Source organism: Cynocephalus volans, chromosome 12 (genome assembly GCF_027409185.1).
Source record: "Cynocephalus volans isolate mCynVol1 chromosome 12, mCynVol1.pri, whole genome shotgun sequence".
NCBI classification, from domain to species: domain Eukaryota; kingdom Metazoa; phylum Chordata; class Mammalia; order Dermoptera; family Cynocephalidae; genus Cynocephalus; species Cynocephalus volans.
Window position 1 is genome coordinate 17,894,918 of NC_084471.1, and position 24,169 is coordinate 17,919,086.

Below are 24,169 nucleotides of genomic sequence, written 5' to 3' on the forward strand. Positions count from 1 at the left end.
TAACAGGGAATCTACAGTTTTCAGACACCTCCATTTAGTCCTGGTGCTCCAGGAAGCAATGAGGCCACCACCAGGAAGAAAGGATGTGTAGAATATGTCTGAGGGCTGCTTACTGTACAGTAAGATGACAGATGGAAAGGTGAATGCTCTTGGTAAATTATGTGCCCATCCAAGAACACAAACCAGATTTGATCTCCAGAATCCATCTTTCAAGACTAAAGAACTTTTGTCAACAGGAAAATAAGTATCTTATTGGGAGTGGTTGCTAAAACAAAGCAAAGTCATGGAACAGAGGGAAAAGGCACAGATTGGCCTGTCCGAGATAGTGCTCTATAGAAACAGTCAAGTCTGGCTTTGCTATAAGAACCCAATCCCACTGACTTTTAGTAAATCCTGTTTCTGAACTAAAGTTTATTCATCCCACATTGAATCCCATCTTCACGTTCTTTAGGAAAATGGACGCCTAGGAACAGCCCATGAGTTACGATGTATAGAGATAAAGTCTTCTGGGGGTTGTTGGGTTTATTATTATTATTATTATTAATTAATATTATTATTAAATATGGATTCCTATGGTAGCAGTCACTTAGCCCATCCTGTGGAGGCCTCTCCGTTGATGTAAGCAAAACCAGGAAAGTGTTGCATGTGCTCATACTCAGAATTCCTGCGCGTGGTCAGGGGTGTGTACATGTCACTAGAGTTTCCATACCTCGTGGAATGCACAGATGGGCTTGTGTAGCACGTGTTGGCTGTGGGCACCTCTGGCCATCGGGGAGTGACTGGGGTAGGATGCAGTCTGGGAGTACTGCTCATCAAGCAAGGTTCCATCCGGGAAGTGGGGCTATTAAAAGGGTACTTGTTGAGGGGAAAGAAATTTCATAAAGTTAAAATTAGCTTGAAGTTGCATTTACACAATATCAGTCATGTTCACAGTTTAAGTTAAATTTCTTAAGATGCTATTAACGAGAGTTGATGGAAAGGAATCAACAAACTTCTGCAAAATTGAACCTTGGTCTAGGGAAGTAATCAACAGGAGCAATGCAAAGGATTTCATAGCCAGGGCTGGGCTGGTGTTCATTTTTTCAGGAATACTGGCTTTGCGCTCTTAATCTGGAATATCTTGGGAAGTCAAACCCAAAAGGAAGAATTGCTCCATTAGGAATTCAGGAGAGAGAGAGAGAGAGAGAGAGAGAGAGAGAGAGAGAGAGAGAGAGAGAGAGAGAGAGAGAGAGTGTGTGTGTGTGTGTGTGTGTGTGTGTGTGTGTGTGTGTGTGTGTGTGTGTGTTTGATGTGTGTGTTAGTAACAGCATGTCCAGATAAATATGGATGTATGGATGGATGATTGTGAGTTTTATCATTAGTTATGGAGATGTGATCAGTCCCATTCCATTAAAGCCAAGAGAACAGTACTGCCAAGTAAAATACAATGACATTATTAAAAATAGCGTTTTACAGTTGAATTCAATTATGAACTGCAGCCTTAAAAGCAGGCTTTTGAAGAGGAAGCAAGTCAATAGCTTCAAAGGTTATTATTAGTGCCTATCATTTGGAGAACATCTTTCTTTTTGGTTCACACTCACTGGAGTCTTGGAGGATGCTCGAGTAGGAAATGGTAAATTACTGGGCTTAGTGTGAGTGTGAAGGAAGGAGTCAAGATAAGTCAATTGAGAGGGGAAGGGAGGGGAGCTTTTGGGCAGGTCAGAAGAACAGGTGTTAGTAGCTACAAAAAGAGGGGAAGCAGTTCTAGAAAGGATTAGGAGTAAGAGAAGTGCCTCTGAAGTGCTTCTTTTACATTCTTTTCTGTTACCAAGACAGCTATGCAAATAAGTCCCTTTTAGTCTGATCATAGAAGAGGAAGGGGAGGAGCTATGGGCTCCCTTTGAGAGCTCTCAGTTTGCAGGCCAGTCAGCACAAAGATTTCCTTGCTGTGCTGAGGGCCACCCCAGCAAGGACAGGAGCCAATCAACGAGGATGGCAAGGGCAGTGAGCAGGAGAGAGAGTGTGTGTGAATGTATGAATTCTTCTGCTCCCCATCTGTCTTCCCTGACAGTTGGAGAGTGGAGCCCCAAGGGATTAGGTGGGAGGCTGCCTCCTGTGAGGGAGACAGACAGGCTGTAGCCTAGACAGCAGGAGAAGGAGTTATAACAACAGTGGCTGCGCCCTGTAGTCTAGGTGGCCAAAGGGAAGCGCTTTGCCTCTTTGAGTGGGAGCCCAAGGGGAGCAGAGTAAGGCTCTTAGGCCTGAAGCATGCAAAGAGAGCCAGCTATTCAGAGATTAGAAAGAGGGAGCCAAATTCTAGTAGTGAGGGGTTTTCCCCCTACATAGGACGGCATGCCTTACATAGCAAAGTACAGCCACTTCACAGTCAAAAGAACAGCTAGGAAAGAGGGAGAATGGCGTAGGTGGTGTCTGGGAACTCAAGGGAGAAGGCACCAACGGCTGTTGCCAAGGAGACTATGGATTGCATGCCAAGGCTTTCATAATCCCATATCAGATCAGAAGCACTGCCGCATCCCCATGGGCTATGCATTATGGGAGCCTACAGGATGCTGTTTGTGTGGCAGCGATGGTGGCCCCTCAGGCCTGCAGTGGGATTCTAGCCCAGGACCTGCTCTAAATCCCTGCCCAACAAAATGAGATCCCAGATGTATTAAACAGTCAACATTAAGAAATACTACCAAAGTGTCCTGAATTTTTCAAAGAGGTTGGTTCCCCCTCCTGATGTTCTTGCAAGTGAGCTCCTGGGTGCATGTCACCTCACCTCACGGTGCTCTCCCTGGCACAGAGGCCTCCCAGAAGGTCCTGTGGCTTGCCAGGCTTATTCCCAGCTCAGGAAACTTCTTCCTACCTGCTGTCTCTGCCTAGAACCCTTCTCTAGCACGCCTACCCGCGGCTCCTGGCACGCCTGCCTTTTTATCATCCTTCAGGTCTCAGCTCCAATATTGCCTCCTCAGAGAGACTTTTCTGGACATCCTATCTCAAGAAGCTAAACACTCCACCCTTCGTGTCTCAGGTCAGGACCTCACCATCCTGCTTGGGAGCAGTCTTTTTCCACTGGCGTATGATCATACATTCCTGGTGAGGCTTTGTCATGCTTGATACCATATTCCCAACACCTGGTAGGGTGCCTGACACATAGCAGGTGCTAAATAATATTTGGTGAAAGAACATTGGGATATTACCAGTAGATAGAACCTTAGGGATCATGTAACCCAACCCCGTGTTGAACAGATGAGAAAACTAGGACCCACGAGGTGAAGTGTCCTGTCCTAGGTCACACAGAAGGCTAGCGGAAGAGTTGGCATAAAAACCTAGTCACAGGGTAAGTTTTCCTCACATCAATCTGACTGATGCAAACTAGCCTGCCTCTACCGAGTTACACAGGAGGACAGCTCTCCTTTTTTGACAGCCAGCTGTTAAATTTTAATCTCTGCCACTCTTCCTTCATTAAGCTGCCTCCTCCTGTACAGAGCACAGGGTCTTAGAATTCTGACCTGGCCTCAGCTTGCTGCTTCTGACAGTCCTCACCGCCTTGGCTTGTGTAGGTAAAATGTCACAGCATGGACTTGAAACTCGTTCCCACAGAACCCAAGAGAGTGTGGCTTTTGTGCCTAGTCAAGGACCCTCAATGCAGCTGTGCCCAGAGGTTGTGTCATAGACTCAAAAAAAGTAATTGCCTGGAAATGAGACTGGCTCAAAATATCTACAATGTGACAATAAAATCCTGTTACCACAGAATCCAGCATGGAAAAATCTGTCCTGTTAGGTCAGCTAATTGCAAATGAGTCAGTGACTCGTTTTCCCCGCAGTGAAGAGACCATTGAAAGACGAGACGGCGGCAGTGCCTGCTGCCTTGTCCTGATGATTAACATGACCAGTGAAGCTTCTATTTAGTCTAGTGGGAGTGGCAGAGGCTGGCCTGTGGCACCGGCCTCACCTTTCACACTTCACATCTGGTTTCATGCAGGCTCCTTAAACATGCTGGGCACAAACCCTGGGGTCCAGAGATCTCTGCCCAGAATAAAGGCGCTTTTTGTTGAGGGCCCATAACAGGAAGTTACCATTCTGTGGGTCAAATCATACACTGTTGCTACTGATTTCAAAATGGAGATAAGTCACCAGTCAGCACCCCTTGAGAGGGGTGTGTGAGGGGTGCGTGCGTGCGTGCGTGTGTGTGTGTGTGTGTGTAGTCAAAGGTTCCATCAGATGGCTATGGCATAAGTCCTTCTCAGTTGTGATTGACTCTTGGCCTCTTTGGAACCATAGTAGGAAGTTCTATTTTGAGAAACAACTCCCCAAACCAAGGGCTGACTTTCCTACACATGGAGATGGAAGAATGAGCCCTTTATCCCTAACCCTTGCCAAATGGGCTGCTACTTGAGCAAGGGGTGAAAGGTGGCCCAGTCAGGAGCACAAACTGTTTTCCTATGAAAGGCGGCTCTCACTGCACCAAAGAACTGCCAGTGGGTCTGCCCCCAGGCAGGCTTCCTCTTAGACTCTTCTGGAAGAGGGTGTAGCTCCCCAAAAATCCTTATCAGACAGTTCACATCTGCTGAGCTTTTAGGGTCAGAATTAATTGAGTTAATACATGTGAAACACTTAGAACTCCCATGCAGTAGGCTTTCAAAAGATGTTCTCAGAATCATAGGATTATGGTCTATTAGTGGTAGGAAGAGCTTTAGTGACTGACCGTCTGATCCCACCTCTTGTTTAACAGATGAGGGGATTGAGGTCAAGAGAAGGGAAATGACCTGCTTGAAGTCACACAGCAACTCAGTACCTCAGTGATGATCGATCCATTCATTCATTCATTCATTTCATTGACAAGTATTTAGTGAGCACCCACTAAGGGCCAAGCACTGTATTGGGCCCTGGGAATATAATGATGAGAGAAAAAGACTTGGTCCTTTCCTTCACAGAGCTAGTATAGTGAGGGAGACAGATATTAATTATATAATCACACAAAATATAATAATATCATAACTGTGGTGTTACAAATAATAATAATAATATATGCAAATAGTGTTAACTGTGAGCAAGGACCTGTTCTAACCTGTATTAACTCACTTGACCCTCACAACAACTCTATGAAATAGACATAATTATCCCCATTTTTCAGATGAGGAAATTGAGTCATAAAGCTAATCAGAGGTAGAGCTGGGATTTGAACCCAGGGAGCCTGGCTCTATAGTCAGAGATCTTATAACATTATGGTTGACTGATTTTTCTTCCCTTGGCCCAAAGTGGAGTACCTTAAGCAAACTTTGTAGCACCCACTGGTCCTGGGCTGGTGTGGGCCAGGCTGCTGGAGATTCTGTGAGAAGTGGTGATTGGTGGGCAAGGCTAGGTTTTGGGCATTCACATGAGAAATAAGGAACAGCTTTCTAGTCCACTCAGCATATACTACTAGCCATACAACTTCTGATTGATCAAATGGCTTTTGAGCTCAAGGGCCCCAGTTCACATTCATGGCTGTTGACAGGGTAGAGGTTCCATGAATGTGTACTGAAAGGGTCAGATATATTTGGCTCTGTGTATTTGGTGTGGATTGTTCTCTTTTTGGTCAGTATTTGGTATGCAAGTGGGGAATCTGGGAGGGGGCAGCTGACACCATCCCTTAATCACTTACTTTGATTTGTACCAGTGCAGCATAGTTGCAAAAGGGGTATTTTTCTGAAGTAATTCAAACCTTACCCTGTGAAACCTCATTCATCTAGACTCACTAATTCAGAAATTATGAAAATTCAAACAGGGCTGGGAGGTTTACCTTTGTATTACCCAGGCAGGAAGCATGTGTTGTGCAAATAGGTAGTATAAACAAGGGCACACACATTTCTATTTCAAAAAACAAATGACTTTAAGTGATTTTGAGCATATAAATGCTGGGATGCATGTGATTACTGTACTTCACAGATGTCTCAGTTCTTGGAGGCAAACCTAGCAGGCATTTATTTGCAGAAATTAGTTTCAGTTACTGTTGTGCTGGTGACCAATTGCATTTTTAAAAGAATGTTATATAATTGTAATTTTTCTTCAATTCAGACTGACCTTTTCCCAGTGAGTCTAATATAGTGAAGTGTGATACTCAGGATTGGAACAGCTTGACCTCTACACTGGAAAGCTAAAGCTAATTAGCTCTGCAGTGATTTCCCCCTGTATGCTCAACCTAAAACCAAAGAACCAATAAAGGAAAGAAATAAGATATCTTGGGTGGGTGCTGCTTCTCTTTCGTAACTTGAAAAGTACTGAGAACAGTACCAGTAACCTCCTGAATTTTCCTTCCACCCTCTGAAACACGGCAGTATTCAGTGCCACTCACTGGCTTGGGGTTGGGGCTGAGAGCTGGAGAATTTGCATTTGAGTCTGCTTTGTCACTTACTGGATGTGTGACCTGGGGCACATTACTTTCTGAGGCTATCTCCTCATCTTTAAAAACTGGAGAAACGTGCCTCTTTCCTGAAGTGGTTATGGGAATTAAATGAGTCTGTATATTTTGAAAGTGCCTAGGACAGTGCTTGCTACATAAATGTCAAAACAAAGGATACTTTGTCTTTAGACAGTACCTTCCCCAGGAGAGGTGCATTTTGAACACTGACCTCACCTATCAACCTGGGTAGAGATGTGATAGAATTAATTTCTCCTCATCCCAATTTATGAATAGAGACAAGGCGTAAACCATAAAGTGTAGTGTGTGTGTGTGTGCGTGTGCGTGTTGAGGGAAGGAGGTGTCTGAGACCTTCATCTAAGAGCCACGGGGTGTTGGCGGTGGAGAGGCTGGCCAAGGACTCTGTGACCTCACACACCTAGTTGGGGTCTGGATTCAAAGGGCTACTCCATTGGCTTTCATTTAGTCCTTGGGCCCTTCTATTAAGACCATCTATTAAATGATAGTGTTCCAGTTGGGGACTGTTGTGGCTTCTAGAGTGGATGCTACAGACCTATCTTTGATCACCAGGGACTTGCGTGGACCTTGAGGAGGCCTTGGTTTCTTTTTAAGGCAGTGTCTTTAAAAATACCACCCCCAGAAAACCAGCTCCTGAAATTTCACTAGAGGGGATGAGGAAGTGAAGAAAAAGGGAAGATAATTCAGGGAGCTGTGGCTTGGTGATGTTGTCTCCCACTGGAGCATAAGCTCTCCCAAAGCAAGTGTGCTTCTGTCTCCTTCTCCACTATATTGCTGGAGGCTAGGGAAGTGCTTGCACATAGCAGGCACCCAGCAGCCACTTGAGGAATGAATGAATGAATGAATGAGTTGCTTAGAGTGTGAGTGTGATCCAGGCTATGGCGGCTGTTCTGAGTCATCCAGCAGATCACACTGAGGAGCAGACTGCTCCCCAGAGAAGTAGTACCTAAGGAACTTGCATCCCTGTGTGATGTAGTTGGAGACCTATAATGAATGCCCCAGGGCATGATTTAGTGGAATCAACTTCTTGGCTTGTCTGGGGATTAAACCAGGGCTCCCCTTGGTACTGCAGATGAAAATCAAAACAGACACCTGTTTGCCCAGAGTGCCTGTGTATTATGGATACATTCTCCTTGGTGCCCTCCCTCGGAGGCAAGTCTGTGTGCTGACAGCTGATGTAATTGCAGCCTCCACCCCAGCTTCCATCCTAACATCTCTTTCCTAGACCCCTGCAAGTGCTTTGGAGCAGAGTCCCTGCCTATGCCAGTCCCCCTTTCTATCTCATCCTATGGGGCCCTTGAGAGCTCTCTTTCTTAAGCATAACTCTGATCTTGCCACTTGCTGGCTCAAAAACCAGCCGTGGCTTCCTGCACTTGCAGAATAGGCACCTGCTGGCTGCCTGCTATGGGCGCACTTGGCACCCCACATTATGGTTTATGCTAACACCACCTCCATGTACTTATCTGCTCACTAAATACTTACTGAATGCCTACATGTGAGAGGCGGCACAGGGTGGTGCTTAAGAACCTGGATGGGGTCACACTGCCTGGGTTCAAGTCCTCAGGCAAGCTATTCTGAGTCACACTTCCTCTTCTGCAAGGGTTATCCAGAGGACATGGAAAATGCTCAGTGCAGAGCCTGGCACACAGCAAGTGTTCAGGGAAAGTTAGCTGCACTTTTTGATAGGTGCTGTGTCCTGTGACCTGGGGATACTAGACATAATGTTTGTCTTCAAGGAGCTTGGAGTCTCCTACAGGAGTCAGACAGGAAAGTCAGTGATGATAACAGGTATGAGAAGTGCTACTGATAGAGGAAACTCTTGAGGAAAGAAGGGGGTACTATCAGGAAATGCCCCAAGGACAGAGAGATGCTTATCCTGAATGACAAGCAGAAGAGGCTGGAGAGGAGACTCCCAGCCAGAGAGATCAATATCTGCAAAGACATGGGTAAACTCAGCACATGCAGGTCAATTGCATGTGGGCTGGCCTGGCTGGGGCAAAGTATGTGCATTAGTGTTGGTGGGTAGGCCAGAAAGGTAATGAGTTTGGAGAGACGTGCTAAGTAACTGAACTTGACCTTGAAAGTGATGATGTGCCAAAGAGGGAAAGTGTTGTAGTCAGTTGGTTTTTTTCCAAAAGATTGCACTGTGTCCCCAGCTGCTGTGTAGGGGATAGACCAGAGATGGGACAAGTTTTAGAGACCACCAGGAAGGCTTCTGTCATCATCTGTGTTAGAAATGATAAGGTCAGAGCTGAGGACAGCAGACGTGCAGAGACATTTGGGATGTAGAATTGAATGTAACTGGTGACTGGCAGTGTTTAGGGCCAACACATAGGAAAATGTCTAGGACAAGTAGAATGCCCAACACCAACATTACAGGTGCAGACACAATTTTCATTTGCCACGGGCCACAGAGGGCCGATTTGGTTTGTTATTGAGGAGCCCCAGGAGATGTGTCATCCGGGAGTTATCTGGAAAAGGGTCCATTTCAGGAGAATTCTTTTGGCTAAGATTGCATGTGTGGGCTGGATAAAAAGGAAGAGACACAGGCGACCAAGAGACCAATTAGAATGATGCTGGGTGGATGCTACTCCTGATAGGACTCCGAGAGGGTCTGCATCAGGCGGATGGCGATGGAAGAGGAGACCAAAGTCCCAGTGTGAGAGTGGCCACCCGAAAAAGGGCAACAGACATGTGGCTGATTGGATCCTGGCATTAGAGAAGTTGAAGAGAGGACAGAACTAAAGAGAACTGTTTAGCAACAGGTATATGACAGAAAGTGGAGCATGATCGCTGGGCCAGCCATTGGAGGGTGGGAGTGACGTTATGAAAACACCGTCCCCTCCTGGGGCACACAGAATGAACATGCAGTATATAGAAGGTGCTTACTAACTGTGTTAGATTGACCAGACGTGGCACCAACCATACCAAGGCCTGGGCAAGCAGGCAGGACCACTAACTCACCTGTGCAGAGCTCCTGTGGTACGGGGAGTAGTGGAGTGGCCCAGAGATAGCTGTGTCATGAGGAAGAGCCGGGTACTGGCCCTGCATTGGATGAGGATGCTGGTTGCCATAGCTTCCATAGTTATAGCTGCCTGTGTACCTAAAACGCACCAAGCACATTGAACAGTGTGAGTAATAGCAGGGAGAACACAGCAGTTTCACACCTCAACCTTATCTGTTCTTTTCTGTTCTTGTTCTTTGTTTCTTCCTTTCCCCCCTCCCCCACTCTTTTTTTTTTTTTTTTTATTCTTACTATCTCTACTCTGTGGCCTTGTTGCAGTAGTTTAAAACCCCAGGTTGACTGTCCTTCTCCCTCAGCACACCCCAGCACCCCTCCCTTACGCCAGCAAGTGCTCAGGGAAGAAAATCTAGCCCTGAGCAAAACATAATTAATGATGGAAAACCTCTACTCCTGTTGTTTTTAAAGGTCCCATAATATATCCTGAAGTCAAATAGGAAAAAAAAAAAAAAGAAAGAAAGAAATTGCTTTGGGATTTATGGGTTTTTTTTTGTATTACTCAGACCTCTGCTTCCCTATCATGGGGAAGGGTATTTCTGTAAGCTCTCACCTGGGGGAAAACACCATGGTGTGGTCAACCAGGCATCAAAGAGCCGGGTTCTAAGCCAGGCTTCACCACTTTCTAGCTATGTAGCTTTGGGCTACTTATAACCCTGTTTCTCACATCTGTAAAAATGCTGCATGTGGTTATTCTGAGGATCATATGTGTGAGGACACTCTATAAAACAAAGTCCTATGTAAGCATAGGCTACTATTATCACCGTTCTTCTTAGTAACATTTTTACAGCAAAGATGCTGACCCGTGATGTGTCTACTCTTCCATTCCTGAAGGATCAGAAAGCTCTCAGAAACAGTTTTTTCAGATGTTATTCTAAATATGTGGAAACATACTCTAAAAGGTCCCCTGAGGAAATAATAGCTGCCCTGTTGGCTGCTCAGGGGCACCTGAACCTATGGAAAAGTACACCAACATCCAGGCCTGTGCCCCCATCAGGGTCACTGCCTTGCTGCATTATGCTGTGTCACCTGTGTGGAAGGGACCCGAGAGGTCCTCCCCCTCCTGCTCCCCTGTCCCCCACAGCTGGTCTGTTGGAATCTGGCCTGTGAGCAGCTGCAGGTGAGGCCTGCTGCACCACATGGTAGCCTCTCTTTTTAACGTCAAGAATGTTTTCCAGATCACTGCTCATTAGATATTGTAAGGCTAGCATCTTTTGATAAAGATAATGCATAATGGCAAAAAGCTACTGTGATTCAGGTAATGTTTTTGAATGGACTTGTAGTTTGTTCATCATAGCAACATCACTCCACAGATTTGAAAAAAATATGGGCAAAATAAATGGTTTACTTATTTAGTGGACAAAACGCCACTGGAAACCACAGGGATGTCCCGAACCCCATGAATAAATGCAGCCCTCCAAGGACCTCCAGCCCCCAGATGGGGAAGCCCTCCTCCACATGGAATCATAAAAGATCAGACCTACTATGAAGCTTTGTGAGGCTACAAAGTGTACAAAGAGCCACCCAGGGAAACTGCTGAAAGGGTTTTCAGCTGAAGCTTTAAAAGAGTAAAGAGGGAAGAACACAGATTTTGGAGTCAGATGGTTGCTCAGTCTGGGCCCCACCTTTTACCAGCCACGTGACCTTGGGGAACTGAAGTTAATCAACCAAGTCTCAATTTCCTCATCTGTAAAATGGGGTCACTAACACCTACCTACTTACCTCATCTGGCTGTCGTAGGGACTCCATGAGGCAGCTGTCCACAGTATGGTGCTGAGCACACTGTGAGGACTCAGCAAAGGGTAGCACCTTCCCTGTCCTTTAAGAAAACAGCTGCCAAATAAAAAACCCCTTTTTAAATCAAATTTAAAAGTAAGGCAGCATCCCAGGAAGGTCACCTACCCATGTTCCTCTCTGTGGGGATAAACTGGTATCCTGTGTGTGACGGAGGAAGACGGCACGTGAGTGCTTCTCATACAGGGCAGCTGTTGGGAGTTTTCAGCTGGGGACCCAGCAGCTGTCGTCACCGTGTATGTTAGAGACCACGTGTATGACTGCATCGCTCCTGCAGAGACAAATTAAGATGCATTGGTCATCAACACAGTTCTTCCTTGGAACATTTTAGGGCTTCTCATTGCTCTTAAGCTGAAGGCCAAATCTTTACAAGGCATGTGTCTCTGGCTCTGTTGACCTTACCAGAAGCATCCCCCATCCCCTGCCTTAGTTCTGTCTAGTCCAGCCATGGTAGCTTTCTTTCATTTTATCCAGAGTACTATGATTCCCAGTACCATGGGGCCTTTGCACCTGCTGTTTCTGCTGCCTGGGATCCTCACTTGTCCCTCATTCTCCATAACTCAATCCAGAGATGCTGTCTCCTAACCCCACACTTGGTCAGCTCCCACACTGCACTGTGGGCCTTCATGGCACCTACTGCAATTTGTAGTCCTGCTCCATTAGTGAATGTATTTTGATTAATGCCTGTCCCCTCACCACACTGTAAGCTCCATGAGGATAGGAGCTTTGTCTGTTCTGCTCACTTTTAGATCCCCAGTGCTTAGCACAGAGCCTGGTGGCCAAAGGACTCTCAATAAAAATTTTAAAAGGAAGGAAAGGGAAAGGAAAGATGAAAGAAAAAAAAGAAAAGAAAGGAGGGAGGGAGGGAGAACAAAGGAAAGCTTGGGGCAATGTGGCCCAGATAGACACTGCAAATTAACTTTTCAACACTAAACACAGCAGGTGTTAAGGGTCCAACTGATTGCTTTAAGCAAAAATAGGTACTCATACTGGTCAACTACCAAAAATAAAAACAACAACAAAAAATAGGTAGATTGTTGGGCTCTGCCTGTCGAGGTATTTCTGAAGAGCATTATTTGACAGTGATCTGGACAGTGACCTATTCCATACATATTATTAATTCCATTTTTTTACTTTTTAATTGAATACCTTGAAATTGCTAGGGAGTAGGGGGAAAACTGGCAAAATTCAAAGCCCTCAAGATGCTTAGAATTTTATGAGATAGAATTTTTTAAAAAATGATAATTTAAGAAATTGCTAATAGCCATACACTCATCGGCAAACTTAATTTCTGATAAATTTTAAAAAATGTTAACATAGTGGAAATAAACCTATTTTAGAAGGCTTTTAGCACGTGGAAAACTGAAGAATTGGTTAAGGGAAGCCATGTTTTAAGGTGAAGAAAAAGAGAAAACTTGTTCCTCCAATTCTATATTTTCTGCAGCAGACCATTTCTACAATTCCTCTGGGAAGAGAAAGGAAAAGGGTTTGGGTTTAAAATTTTAGTTCATTATATTCCAAGGACTTTGCAAATCACACAGAAGAGTGGCTGCATTGACACAGAGTAGCAGGAGGAAGCAGAGTTGGTGGATCAGCCAGTTATGTGACAGAGACTAAATAAGGAACACCTTTAAAGGAATGTGGAAATGGAACCCTATTTTAAATGTATCAGTTTGTTATTAAGAGAATGAACCCTGTGTTGCCCTGTGCTAAGTGCTTTACAGATACATTTTAGAGAAACATCATCCCAAGTTCACAGATGAGGAAACTAAGGGTAAAATCCAAGAATTTAAGGGAGCATAAAGGAATACAGAAGTCAAGAAGATAATATGAAAATGAGAGCAAAAGAAAAAAGAAAAACAAAAGGAGCATAAAGGAATACAGAAGTCAAGAAGATAATATGAAAATGAGAGCAAAAGAAAAAAGAAAAACAAAATTGGAGGCAAAAAATGCAATCAGGAATGAGGTGAAACATGCATACCCTAAATGTCCAAATTCTTCCTATATATGGGCCTTAAACTTGGCTCTCAGTTTTCCAGGAGCCAATGCTAAAAGGAAAACCTGACAGTTAAGAACCAACCATAATACAGTGAACAAATTGCTCAGGAATATACTGTCCTTGGAATTCAGCTCAAACAGGAGTTTCTTTCAGACGCCCTCATAAAGAGGCAATTGTGAACAGTTCAACAGTGTCCTCAGAGACACCTTTACAGTGGACTCTGTCTTGATTCTCAGGACTGTTCCTTACGTCAATTCTAACTGCAGGCTAGTGGCATCACAGAAAAGTCCAGTTGCAGGGAAACTTAGAATGTTAAATAGCTTGCCCAAGGTCCCAGAGGGAGTGCGTGGCCCAGTGGGGCTCTGAACCCACGTCTCCTACCCACTTTCTTCCTTCTACTGTAATGTCTGTCTTCTCTGGGTCCTGCTTCTGCCGTGTACTGGCTATGAGATCTTGGGCTATGTACTGGCTGTGAGTACTGGCTATGGGATCTTAAACTTTAGGAGCCTTTGTTTCATCATCTATAAAACAGAGATGATAATATCTATCTCACAGGACTGTTGTGAGGAGTAACTGAGATAACATAATTCAAAAAGCCTGACACATGCTAGCCTTTAAATGACATTCAAACTCTCTTCATTAGGAATCCAAGTATTCTTAAGTGAGTCTTTCTTACAGTAGATATTTCTGTATTTCTCATGTCAGATCCCAAGAAAGGCAAGTTTCTTGGGTCAGATTCTATCACCAGATTGAAACTTTTCAATAGCAACAGTATTTAAACCAATTACAGCAAACATGTTTTTCTATAAAATCACTGGTGTCCTTATTCGGCAGTATAGCTAAAAGTACCCCTTCTGCTTTGCAAATCTATGCCATGTTCGTCCCCCAAAATGTAATGACTTGGGCAGGCTATGTGTTAGGTATCATTTATAAGAATTGTAAGAAGATCGGAAGGGAAAACCCCCATAATTATCACAACTCAGATTATTAGATTATGTGTGATTGCCCTCCTCTGTGTTTTAAACTTCATTTGAAGTTATATTACTGTCATAATTTTAAATAATACTCGTTTTATTAAAACAGGTTATCTTTGGGTGGTGGGATTGAGGCTGATTTTTAAATTTTCTGTTTATTTTGCTTATCTGTATTTTTCTCTAATGAATGTGTATTGCCTCTGTAAAAAGAAAAACATTAATAAAATACATTAAACAAATTTTACAATTGGAAGTGGAATTGGAGGGGGGTGGGAAGTTTGGGAGAACAATGAACCAGCCACAACAAGCGAGTGATTAACCCTTCAAGCCCCTGGGACCTCAGGAGAGCACAGCAAGGTCAGTGGATACTTAAAGAGGGCAGCCAAGGAAGCCAAAGGATTTTTTTTTTCCCAAGCAGTAGGAAGACATCATGATAATAGCCATCACCTAAGAGAATGCAGCAGAAGTTACTTTTGTATGAGCCCCTGGAGCACAGCAACTGTTCCTTTTTCATCTCTGTATCCCCAACAGAGGGTCTGCCAAATAGTAGGTGTTCAGTAAATTTTTGTTCCATGGAATTTGTTGTTGAAGCAGTAAATGCTGCTAGAAATAGACGTTATCAAACAAAAAGCTAGTGGAACTCTCGGAAAAATGGGCTCCTGTGGTCTGGGGAACAAAACCTCTAAATGGCCGTGTGCCAGCAATCTAACACGTCCACTCAGGCAGGCTTAAGCAGATTAACACCTACTGGCTTGGGTGAGAAACGCTTTTTGCCTGGGGAGCAGAAAAGAACACCCCTTGCATTCTCTTTCCTACCAGTGGGACCTCCGGTGAGAATTGCTGTGGCTGCTGCTTCTTTATTAAAGGAACCTAATAAAAGAAAATCTTTGCAGCTAACAGCTTTTGCTTAGTTTTTAAGACAGCTCTAATGCTTTTTATTTGTTGGTAAAACAATAACAAACCTTGCCTATTGATCTAATTCTTATATTTTTTCCTTATCTCCCCCCCTCTCCCCCTTCTCATATCCCTATTTAAAGGTCTGAGGATAGTGTAGAAGTCACTGGTCTTCCGCCTATAAAGATCCCAAGAGGAGCAGTGGTTGGTCACCTTGTAGTGTTGAAACTGGTAAGGGGAACATTTTCTTCTCTTCCCACCCCCAACAAAACACTCTTCTTCCCCAGGGTTTTGTTTTAGAAGGGTAAACACAGGACAGGAAGGGCCTTGGAATATAGTAGACAATCAATAATGATTTGTTGAATAAATGAATGAATGATCATCCAACATAAATCAGAGCTCATGCTAGTTTCTTTTTATACATTGACTCAATCTTCATAACAACCTCCTTTTTTAGGTGAGAAAATTGAGGATCAAGAGGTTAAATAACTTGCTCAGGTAAGTGGCAGAGTTGGAATTTGAACACAGATCTGCCCAACTCCAAATGTGGATTCTGATTCAGTAGGTTGGGAGTGGGGCAGTCATATCAAGCTTCTAAAGAAAGACAATGCTGTTGGTCCACGGACCACACTTTGAGTATCAAGGCTATAACACACTTCCTCCTGTCATACATCCTGCATGTGGAGGGCCATTAAAAATCGGAAGTTGTGAGATTCTGCTACAGACTTGTGAAAATTTAGACTGCTTCCCAGGCTACTTTTCCTTCAGATCTTGGACTATAGCCTTTGAACCTTTTCCCTCCTAGGATTCTATAAATCATCACAGATGTGGTTCAAGTTTTGAGCTAGCCTAATCCTTTTGTTTGTATCTTCCTAAAAATGTGTGTCAAGATTCTGGAGCTGCCCCACCCTATACAGTAGCCACTAGCCACATGTAGCTATTTAAAGTTAAATTAATTAAAACTAAATACAATTAGAAATTCAGTTCCTTAGTTGCACTAGCCACATTTGAAGTGATCAATAGCCACATGGGATTAGTAGCTACTGTTTTGGACAACTGAGATAAGCAAAACAACCTCCTTTTTTAGGTGAGAAAAAAAAAAGAGTCAGGCGGTTAAATGACTTGCTCAAGTAGGTTCTTGCACAGAAAATTCATTTTGAACAACATTGCTTGACAGTATTTGATACTAAACAAACATTTCCTGTAAGCTTCAAGACGAGACAGGGAAAAGAAGATTGTATTATCTATATCTGTACCTATGTGTATCCCACTCGCTATCATCTCTCCTTAAGATAGCTGTGTTTAGGAAGAATACCTGCTGAAGGTGGAAACCTCATCTGTTTGAGTTACACCTTACCAACAGTGCCAAGGTCAAAATCTGATTGACAGAACTGAGCAGAGGTGGCAAATGAATGAGTTCCCAGAGAGATGTTGATTCAGGAACTAGCCTCTGCCTCTCTTTGTAATTTCCTCTCATGCCACTCTCCCCTAGCTGTATGCACTATACAGTCATCACTATGCCAGGCTCTTTTCTGCCTCAGGTCTGCGCACGTGCTGTTTCTCACTGCCTAGAATGTTCTTTCCCCTCCCCAATCTTTATGTGGCTGGCTAATAGTGATACTTCAGGTCTCAATAAATGTCACCTCCTTAGGGAAGGCTTCTCTGACCATCAACTAAGGCGGGTCCCTATTCTATACTTTTCCCTAGCACACTATTAATTTTACTCATAGCATTTATGACCATTCGAAATCATATATTTACCTGGTGGCTTACTTCTGTGTTGACTCTTCCCTACTAGAATGTGAGTACCATGAGGGCATGGCACAGATTAGACATGTAATACATATATGTCGAATGAGTGAATCCAAGGTCCCAACACAAAGTCAAGACTTGATGGTGTGAAGTCAGAGTGGAATAAACAATCTATTTTCAATTCCAACTTATTTTTCCAAGTTTTTTTTTTTTTTTTTTAGTGAAAATAAAGGAGCAGAGATGAAAGGAGGAGGAATTCACTGGCAGTCATCAAAAGCTCTGTGGCAGGGCTGAAGTGTCCACCGTATCCCACTCAGTTTAGCTGCCCTCAGAATACTAGGCTTTTGTTACTTGGAAAGACTAGGGGTCAGTTATCTTTGTTACATCCTCAACTAATGTAGAGAAAACGCAGCTGGGCAGGCCAGATGTTCTACAGTTAGGGCCATTTATGAGGAATTTGCCTTTATTTCATTAGGCATCTTAGCATCTCAGTGATTTAATTTGCTGGTTTTGTGTTGCAGGGAACCCACGGTGAGAAGTTGAAAACATGAGTTTAATAGTTAACTTTTATTGTCATTGCCAAAAGAGGGAATACTGAAAATGACATCATAAATGAGGTTTTAGAACCCTTCAGTGGCCTGACCTGGAAAGAGTAGGAGCTTAACATTTAGCTTTAAATGACATTAAAGAATTGCAGCCCAATATCACGTTAAATGGACTGATCTGTTTGGCACCAGCTGCCATGCTCCTGAGGAGAAAAAGAGCCAGCTTTCCTTAAGGAAAGTGAAGGTTTCTGAACTTTGCCAGGCAGTCGGGGAGGTGGCAAGTCCACAGAATTGGGGAGGAGGGTAGAATGGACAATTGGGCTAGATTTACCTTGTGGAAATCTGTTGAAATGCAGTCCTTTAGCTTGTCTCTTATCAAGGCATTGCCATAGACTTTAATAAGCCTCATCAAAATCGGCCATACATCAGGTTCAATTTTAGTTACCTGATATTCCTTTCTTTTCCCTTTCTCCCCCCTCCTTTTAAAAAAATCATAAGTACAGTCTTAAGAAAACATGTTTAGAAATACATGTAAGTATGGACATGGAACTAGACATAGATTTCAATATGCAGAATGTCTGTTTTCCTAGTGAATTATATAACTCATTATCTGCACTACCTTGTATCCCCTAGTCATTGTATCAAAAGATGCCAAAAGGTTATATGCAGTAAATTAATATTTGCTTTGTGCTCATCAAGCCAACATAATATTGTTCTCTTTTCTGCAGCTGAAAAATGGGGAAGCATCCATCCAAAGTGAGACATTGATTTGTGGAAGAGTCGCAGGTACCTGATTGGCCCTGACTCTCAGCAAGTTGAATGTGATAATATTTACATCATCTAAACAATGATATTCAGAGTTTGCTAGACATGCAGCAAAATAACTAGGTCACATAAACTTTCTTTTAAGGTTTTAATAAACTTTTTTAGCCAATGGTTGTTTTGTTTTGTTTTGTTTTCTCTCACCTTTTTAAAAATTTCTTGCCTCCTGGTTTGGGTCCATTTTTTAAAATTGGTTTTCCTGTTTTTATTGCAAGCTACTTCAGAAACTTTTTGGAAAGTAGACAGGCTATAAATCAAGCAATAATTTAAAAATAGAAATAAAAATTAACTGGGCATGAAAACCCTGTGCTGAGTTAAATTTTTTTGAAAAAAAGAAACACGCAAGTGCATTTTATAAGATTTACGTAATTGTTTTCCAGTTTTCATTACTGTCCAAAGAAAGTTTGCACAAGTCCCCAAATTTAAGAAGCCTATCATAATAGATTTCCTAGTATTTAGATGTAGGTTGTAGATAAATAATTTGCGCTTTATAATATGTCTGTAAAACCATACATGTTGTTAGGAAATTACATTTATATTTCCTCCAAAACATGACCCACATTGCATGCCAAGATCCGGTCTAATTTAGCAATGGAGTATTTCAAAAGTGGTACTTGAGAAAAATATTATACATAGTTTTATGTAGGATGACATTTTTAATGCCCCCTGGAGATATCTGAGAACAAAGCTGGAATGTGCCAAAATCTTCAAAGCTTACAATCATCTGAAGAGAAGCTGTTTCACATTTGTATTTCTAAGAAGCTACTTTTATGACTCTTGAACACATTGCACAGAAATCTCTGAACACATTTGTGATATTCCTGTGGCCTTGACTATCACACCTGCCATACCTTGAGGCCTCCAAATTGCTACAAAGAAAACCAGGCAGGCTCACTAGCTGGTTGAGAATTATGGGGAGATATAGAAATCTTTCACACTCTTCCCATCCCTTATTTCCTTAGATCCTCCTTGTTTGCTATGTTTCGACACTGCCGGAAATGTGTCTTGCAAATTGTTTCAGCTTCATAATGCAGAACTGATGTATTTGCATACCTTCCCTGTTTATTCCAGAAGTAAGGATGTTATCACTGACAGACTTATGCCTGTGTCTCCCTGGTGATGGTGGTGGGGATATGGGGGCAGGATTTTTCAGGTAATGGCTCCTGGCGGCTCTTACTTCCCTGGCTCCTTCCTGAGAGAGGCAGGGGACTCAGAGGATGGTTGCCCCATAATTCCAATCTTGGAAGAACCCTGGGCTGTTGACAGTTGTAGCCAGTCTTAAGTTCTCTTCCCTTACTATGTTGATGAACATAGTTATTCTTTTCTACACAACTCTTCTTCCTGAGCTTTCTAAACAGCAACTACAACAACCCACTACAGAGAGAAAATGGGAGGGAGGTGGGAGTCTTACCATGATCTTCCTCCTCAAAGTAGAAAGCAAAATATAATTTCGGGTACAGGTATGTGAACAAATAGCAACGCTTAAATCTAAATTTCTTCTTTTCGGCAGCTGGCTGGTACGGGGATCCAAACCAGTGACCTTGATATTAGAAGGTTGTGCTCTGACCAATTGAGCTAACCGGCCAGCCCTTCAAGTCTAAATTTCTACAGAAGAAGTCAGGTCTCTGTAGCTGTGTACCCAAAGTGAAACAGAGCTCGATCTAATGCCAGTTCCTGACAGCCCAACTTTCCAATGCTCTGAAGAATCTGGTCTTCCTGGCAGTCCCTGACAGAGAGCCACTGAGTTTGTTGGCAAGTGTTTGCCCCTGGCAAAGTATAAAAGACAGCAGGCACCTATATGCTCTTAAGCATCCGTTCATTCCCTCTGAGTAGGTGTAGTTCTGGAGAGAGAAGAAACTTTGGGGAAGAAATTAACCAAAAGACTCCTGGAACTCCAAGTTCCCTGAAAATAACATGCTCTCCCTTGTCTCCAGCCTTTGTGTTAGTTCCTCCCTCTACCTGGAATACCTTCTCTCCCATTCTTCAGCCTTCCCAGAACCTCCAGATATGGGCTGGAGGCCTCCTTTGTGCTCTCCTCCCACCCTGGCTCTTCTCCCAACTCAGCACTTACCACATCACACCACATTAACTGTGCACCATTGTATCCCAGCTGTTGGAAAGTGTTTAGCACACAGAATCCACTCCAGAAGAACTTGCTGGACAAATCAATGGATGTGTGGGTGAATGGATGAATGATAAAGACAGCATCCCTAATGGTGCAATCTGACCTCATTATTGGTCCTCAAAAAAAAAAAAAATATGATTTAGTTCCCAGTCTATTCTGGAAACAGTACTATTCTAAGTAGAACTAGGATATAATTAAGGCCATGCTCCAAGAGTCTGGGGGAAGATTCTAACTTGGAGGGTGAGGGAAACGTTGAAAAAGGTGAGTAGGATTTTGTCAGGCAGAGGGTAGAAGGAGGCTAGTCTGGGAAGGAGCAACAGTGTGAGAAGTGACTTGGAGAACGAGACTTGTTAAGGCGTTAATGTGAGGCAGTGGGTTCTTTGCCCCAGCACTTTGAGGAGACACAAGCTTCACAAAGATAAGCGTAGTGGGTAGTGAACGAGTGGGCAGACCAGAGTCTGGAGGCTGGTCAACAGCTTGAGAGTTACTCTGGATGTCCCGGAGAGGTGGGGAAGGCCTGAATCAGAGGGCCAGAGGTTGGCGGGGGTGGGGAGGACAGGGAGGAACAGATTCATCTAGATTTGTATTGGAACAACCAGGCTTGGGAGGTGTGATGGCGAATACCAGCTGTCTCCCCAAAATCCGTTTGCCCTTCCCTACGTGGGTACATGCTGTCCTGCATTTCCCAGCCTCTCGTGCAGCTAGCTATGTGAGGCCATGTGATTAAGTCCTCCTGATGGAATATAAGTGGAAGTGACGTGTGCCACCTTCAGGCCAGGGCTTTTAGGAGAGCCGGTTTTCCTCCTCCACACCCTCTTTCTGTTTTTCTGCTAGCTGGTTGCAGACTTGATAAAGCCCTAAGGTGGTGGTCCTCAAACTAGTGAGCATCAGAATCAACTGAAGGCTTGTTGAGAAGATTGCTGGGCCCCACCCCTAGAGTTTTTGACTCAGTAGGTCTGCAGTGGGACCCGATATGAGCACTTCTTACAAGTTCCCAGGAAATGCTGACACTGCTGGTCTGTGGACAACACTTTGAGAACCACTGCCCTAGGGTGTGGTGGAGCCTAATATTGAAGGAATATGTGTTTCCAAACCGTTGTGTTAAAGAGAGCCTCCTCTCTGACTGAAAACCCTTTTCAAGCATGAAATAGATTTTAATTGTGTTAACCCCATACATGTTTGGATCTGTCTGTTACAGCAGCTTAGCCTAACCTATCTAACAGGGATAGGGAAGATTTGATGCTGACTCTCAGATTTGATGCCTGGGTAATGGGAGAAAAATAGAGCAGGTTTGGATGGTAAGAAAAGGAATTAATTATCACAGCCTTACTAAGCCCCCTCCTCCTCAAAGACTAGTCTGTTCACCCACCCGCACCCCCACCCAGGGCCCATCTAGCAGAAGGTTGTCTTTGTCTTTGGTTCCTGTATTCGTTGAGTCCCTCTCAATCTTTCAAGGCTGCCCATGAGTTGCATCTGTCTCCTGAAGGCTTCCCTCCTGCAAGCCCAAGATCAGATGGGAGGGAAAGTGACTGCTTCTCCCTCTGAACACCTGTAGCAGTTTTGGCCATGGCCCTCATTTGACAGGCATCAATAACAGTAATCTCCTGGATCTGGATAGCACTTCACTGTTAACAAAGCACTTCGGCTTTTCATACCCTATTTGATACCCACAGCAACCATGTGAGATAATCTGGATATGCACACACATGCACACACATATGCATGCATATTCTCTATTTTTTATTACATATTAGCTAATTGGATATCCCACATCCTTTATATTATTTCCACAAGTCTTGTGGGCAAGGAAATTTGTTGAATGACTGAGTGAATGAACTTGTTTATGTCTGCTACTGACTATGGTACCCAGGACAAAAAATTTAACTTTTCTCTCCCTTTAGTTTTCCTCCTCTATAAAATGGACTAGTATCTACCTTGCAGTGTTATTGTGAATATTAAATGAAACAATTATGCAAAGGTCCTTTGTATGTTGTAAACTAACATTTGGACATTAGCAACTAGCTATTATTATTCTTGTAACTGTCTCTTCTTTTCCATTACCAAACTTTGTCTTGGCATTCAAGATCCTCCAGGATGACTCCAATTTATCTTTCCAGCCTTATTTCATAAGACTCCATTACAGACCCCCTCTATTTTAGCCAAAGTTTACCATTCCCTGAAAAAGCCCCGCACTTCCCACCCTGTGCATTTGCTCACACTGTGTTTTGCCCAGAGGGTCCTTCTGCTATATCTTTGCCAGTTAAAATCAAGCTCCAGCTCAAATCCCCCTCCTTTGTGAGGTCTTCCCTGATACCTCCAACCAGATGGAATTTCTCCTTCCTTGGACAACCCATAGCGTTAGTTTATTCCTCACTTATTGCAATGTGCCACATCCTTTCTTCTGTTACAGTTGTCTTTGTACTTCTTGTATCCCTGTGTTGCCTCTTGGTAGCAAGGCCTTGGTATATTAATCTGTTTCCCATAGCACCCAGCATAGGACTTGGCACATAAAAAATCCTCAAGGGGAGAAAATCACACACACACACACACACACACACACACACACACACACACACACGTATGGACCTATACACATATATACATACGTATGGCTTGGATGATTCTTGGTTGTGAATTAATCTTATGAGACTTGTGTGTATATCTAGGGCTGTGTGGGCATGTCCTCAGGGCAACCTCAAGGTGGCGTCAGCCTCGTGGTCATGTGCAGGGCGGCCCTAGTGTGGCTCGTGACCAGCTCTGCTCTCAGCCCTGCCTCGCTGGTGGGTGGTTGCCATAGCTTAGCTTATGGCTGCCTGTCTGCCTCTTTTCAGAAATGCCACTCAGTTTTTGGTTCATAGAGAGTTCCCTTTCTTGTTTTAAGAGTGTCTATGTATTATTAATTCATGTTTTATATTATTTTAATCAATTCAGTGGCATAGTTTTAGGGGTGGAGATCTCATCATGTGCTTAATCTGCCAAGTTGAAAACAGCAGCATAAGGAATACGTATGAATGAATCAATGGATACCTGCAAGTCATCCACAAATCCAGGAAGATGCCCAGGTTCTGGTGTTGTCTTTTGGAGATTGGGAGGAAGAATATTTTTCCAGAAAGCCTTTGCTTTAAACATCAATTCCCCGTGCAAAGCTTTTGAGGGACCTTTCATTACCTGTAGTGCTGAGGCTGGTGTATTCGGGAGACGGATTGCTGACGGGGGATGAGGGTGGTGGCACTTCCACGGATGTGGCAGACTTTGCTGGAGAAAATGATGGCACTGGTGAAGGGGTTGGTGGGGCTGCCTCTGTCGAGATGATCTCTTCTCGGACTTCTGCTATGGACGAAGAAAGGGTGAGTTCTTAGAGCCAAATGTCAAGGCAAGTTGTCTTTAACGGACTTTACAAAATAAAATATTCTTTCTAATCTGTGTCATGTAACTCCCAACCCTTAAAACCCTTTGATGGTTTCTCATCACCATCATGGTCCTCAAGGCAATTCCCATATAGACACACACCCACCCTAAAGAGGACAAAGAAGACATTATTGGTTTCACACCACTTGACCCACTCATCATCACTAAATTCTTTGGGATATAAAATAAAAGAAGCACATAACACAGAAGTAAGGATACACATCTAATCTCCAAGTGGCGTGATTCCCAGTGAAATGCTGGCTTACCAGTGCTTCCTTCTCCTTTCATGGCTCGCATGAGCTCATTGGCCCGCTCCTGACAGTGCAGGGATTCTAACAGGTAGAGCACGTAGTCATCGAACATCAAGTGAATTAAATGAAAAGACCCTGGTGAGAAAAGATCCACACAAAAAGGTAAATCATGTCATCCATCTC

At 43.6% G+C, this 24,169-nt stretch overlaps 1 protein-coding gene across 2 annotated transcripts in view; it reads right to left on the reverse strand.

The window, feature by feature from the left end:
* Window positions 1–582: 582 nt before the first annotated feature.
* RFX4 (regulatory factor X4) overlaps window positions 583–24,169 on the reverse strand; it is a 131,638-nt gene continuing 108,051 nt past the window's right edge. For both annotated transcript variants that reach the window (XM_063075663.1, XM_063075664.1), the window contains 5 exons: window positions 24,002–24,121; window positions 23,496–23,657; window positions 11,325–11,487; window positions 9,368–9,506; window positions 583–855 (listed from right to left, as the gene is read on the reverse strand). In XM_063075663.1, the coding sequence (XP_062931733.1) occupies window positions 583–855; window positions 9,368–9,506; window positions 11,325–11,487; window positions 23,496–23,657; window positions 24,002–24,121 (857 nt within the window). The remainder of the gene's footprint in view (window positions 856–9,367; window positions 9,507–11,324; window positions 11,488–23,495; window positions 23,658–24,001; window positions 24,122–24,169) is intronic.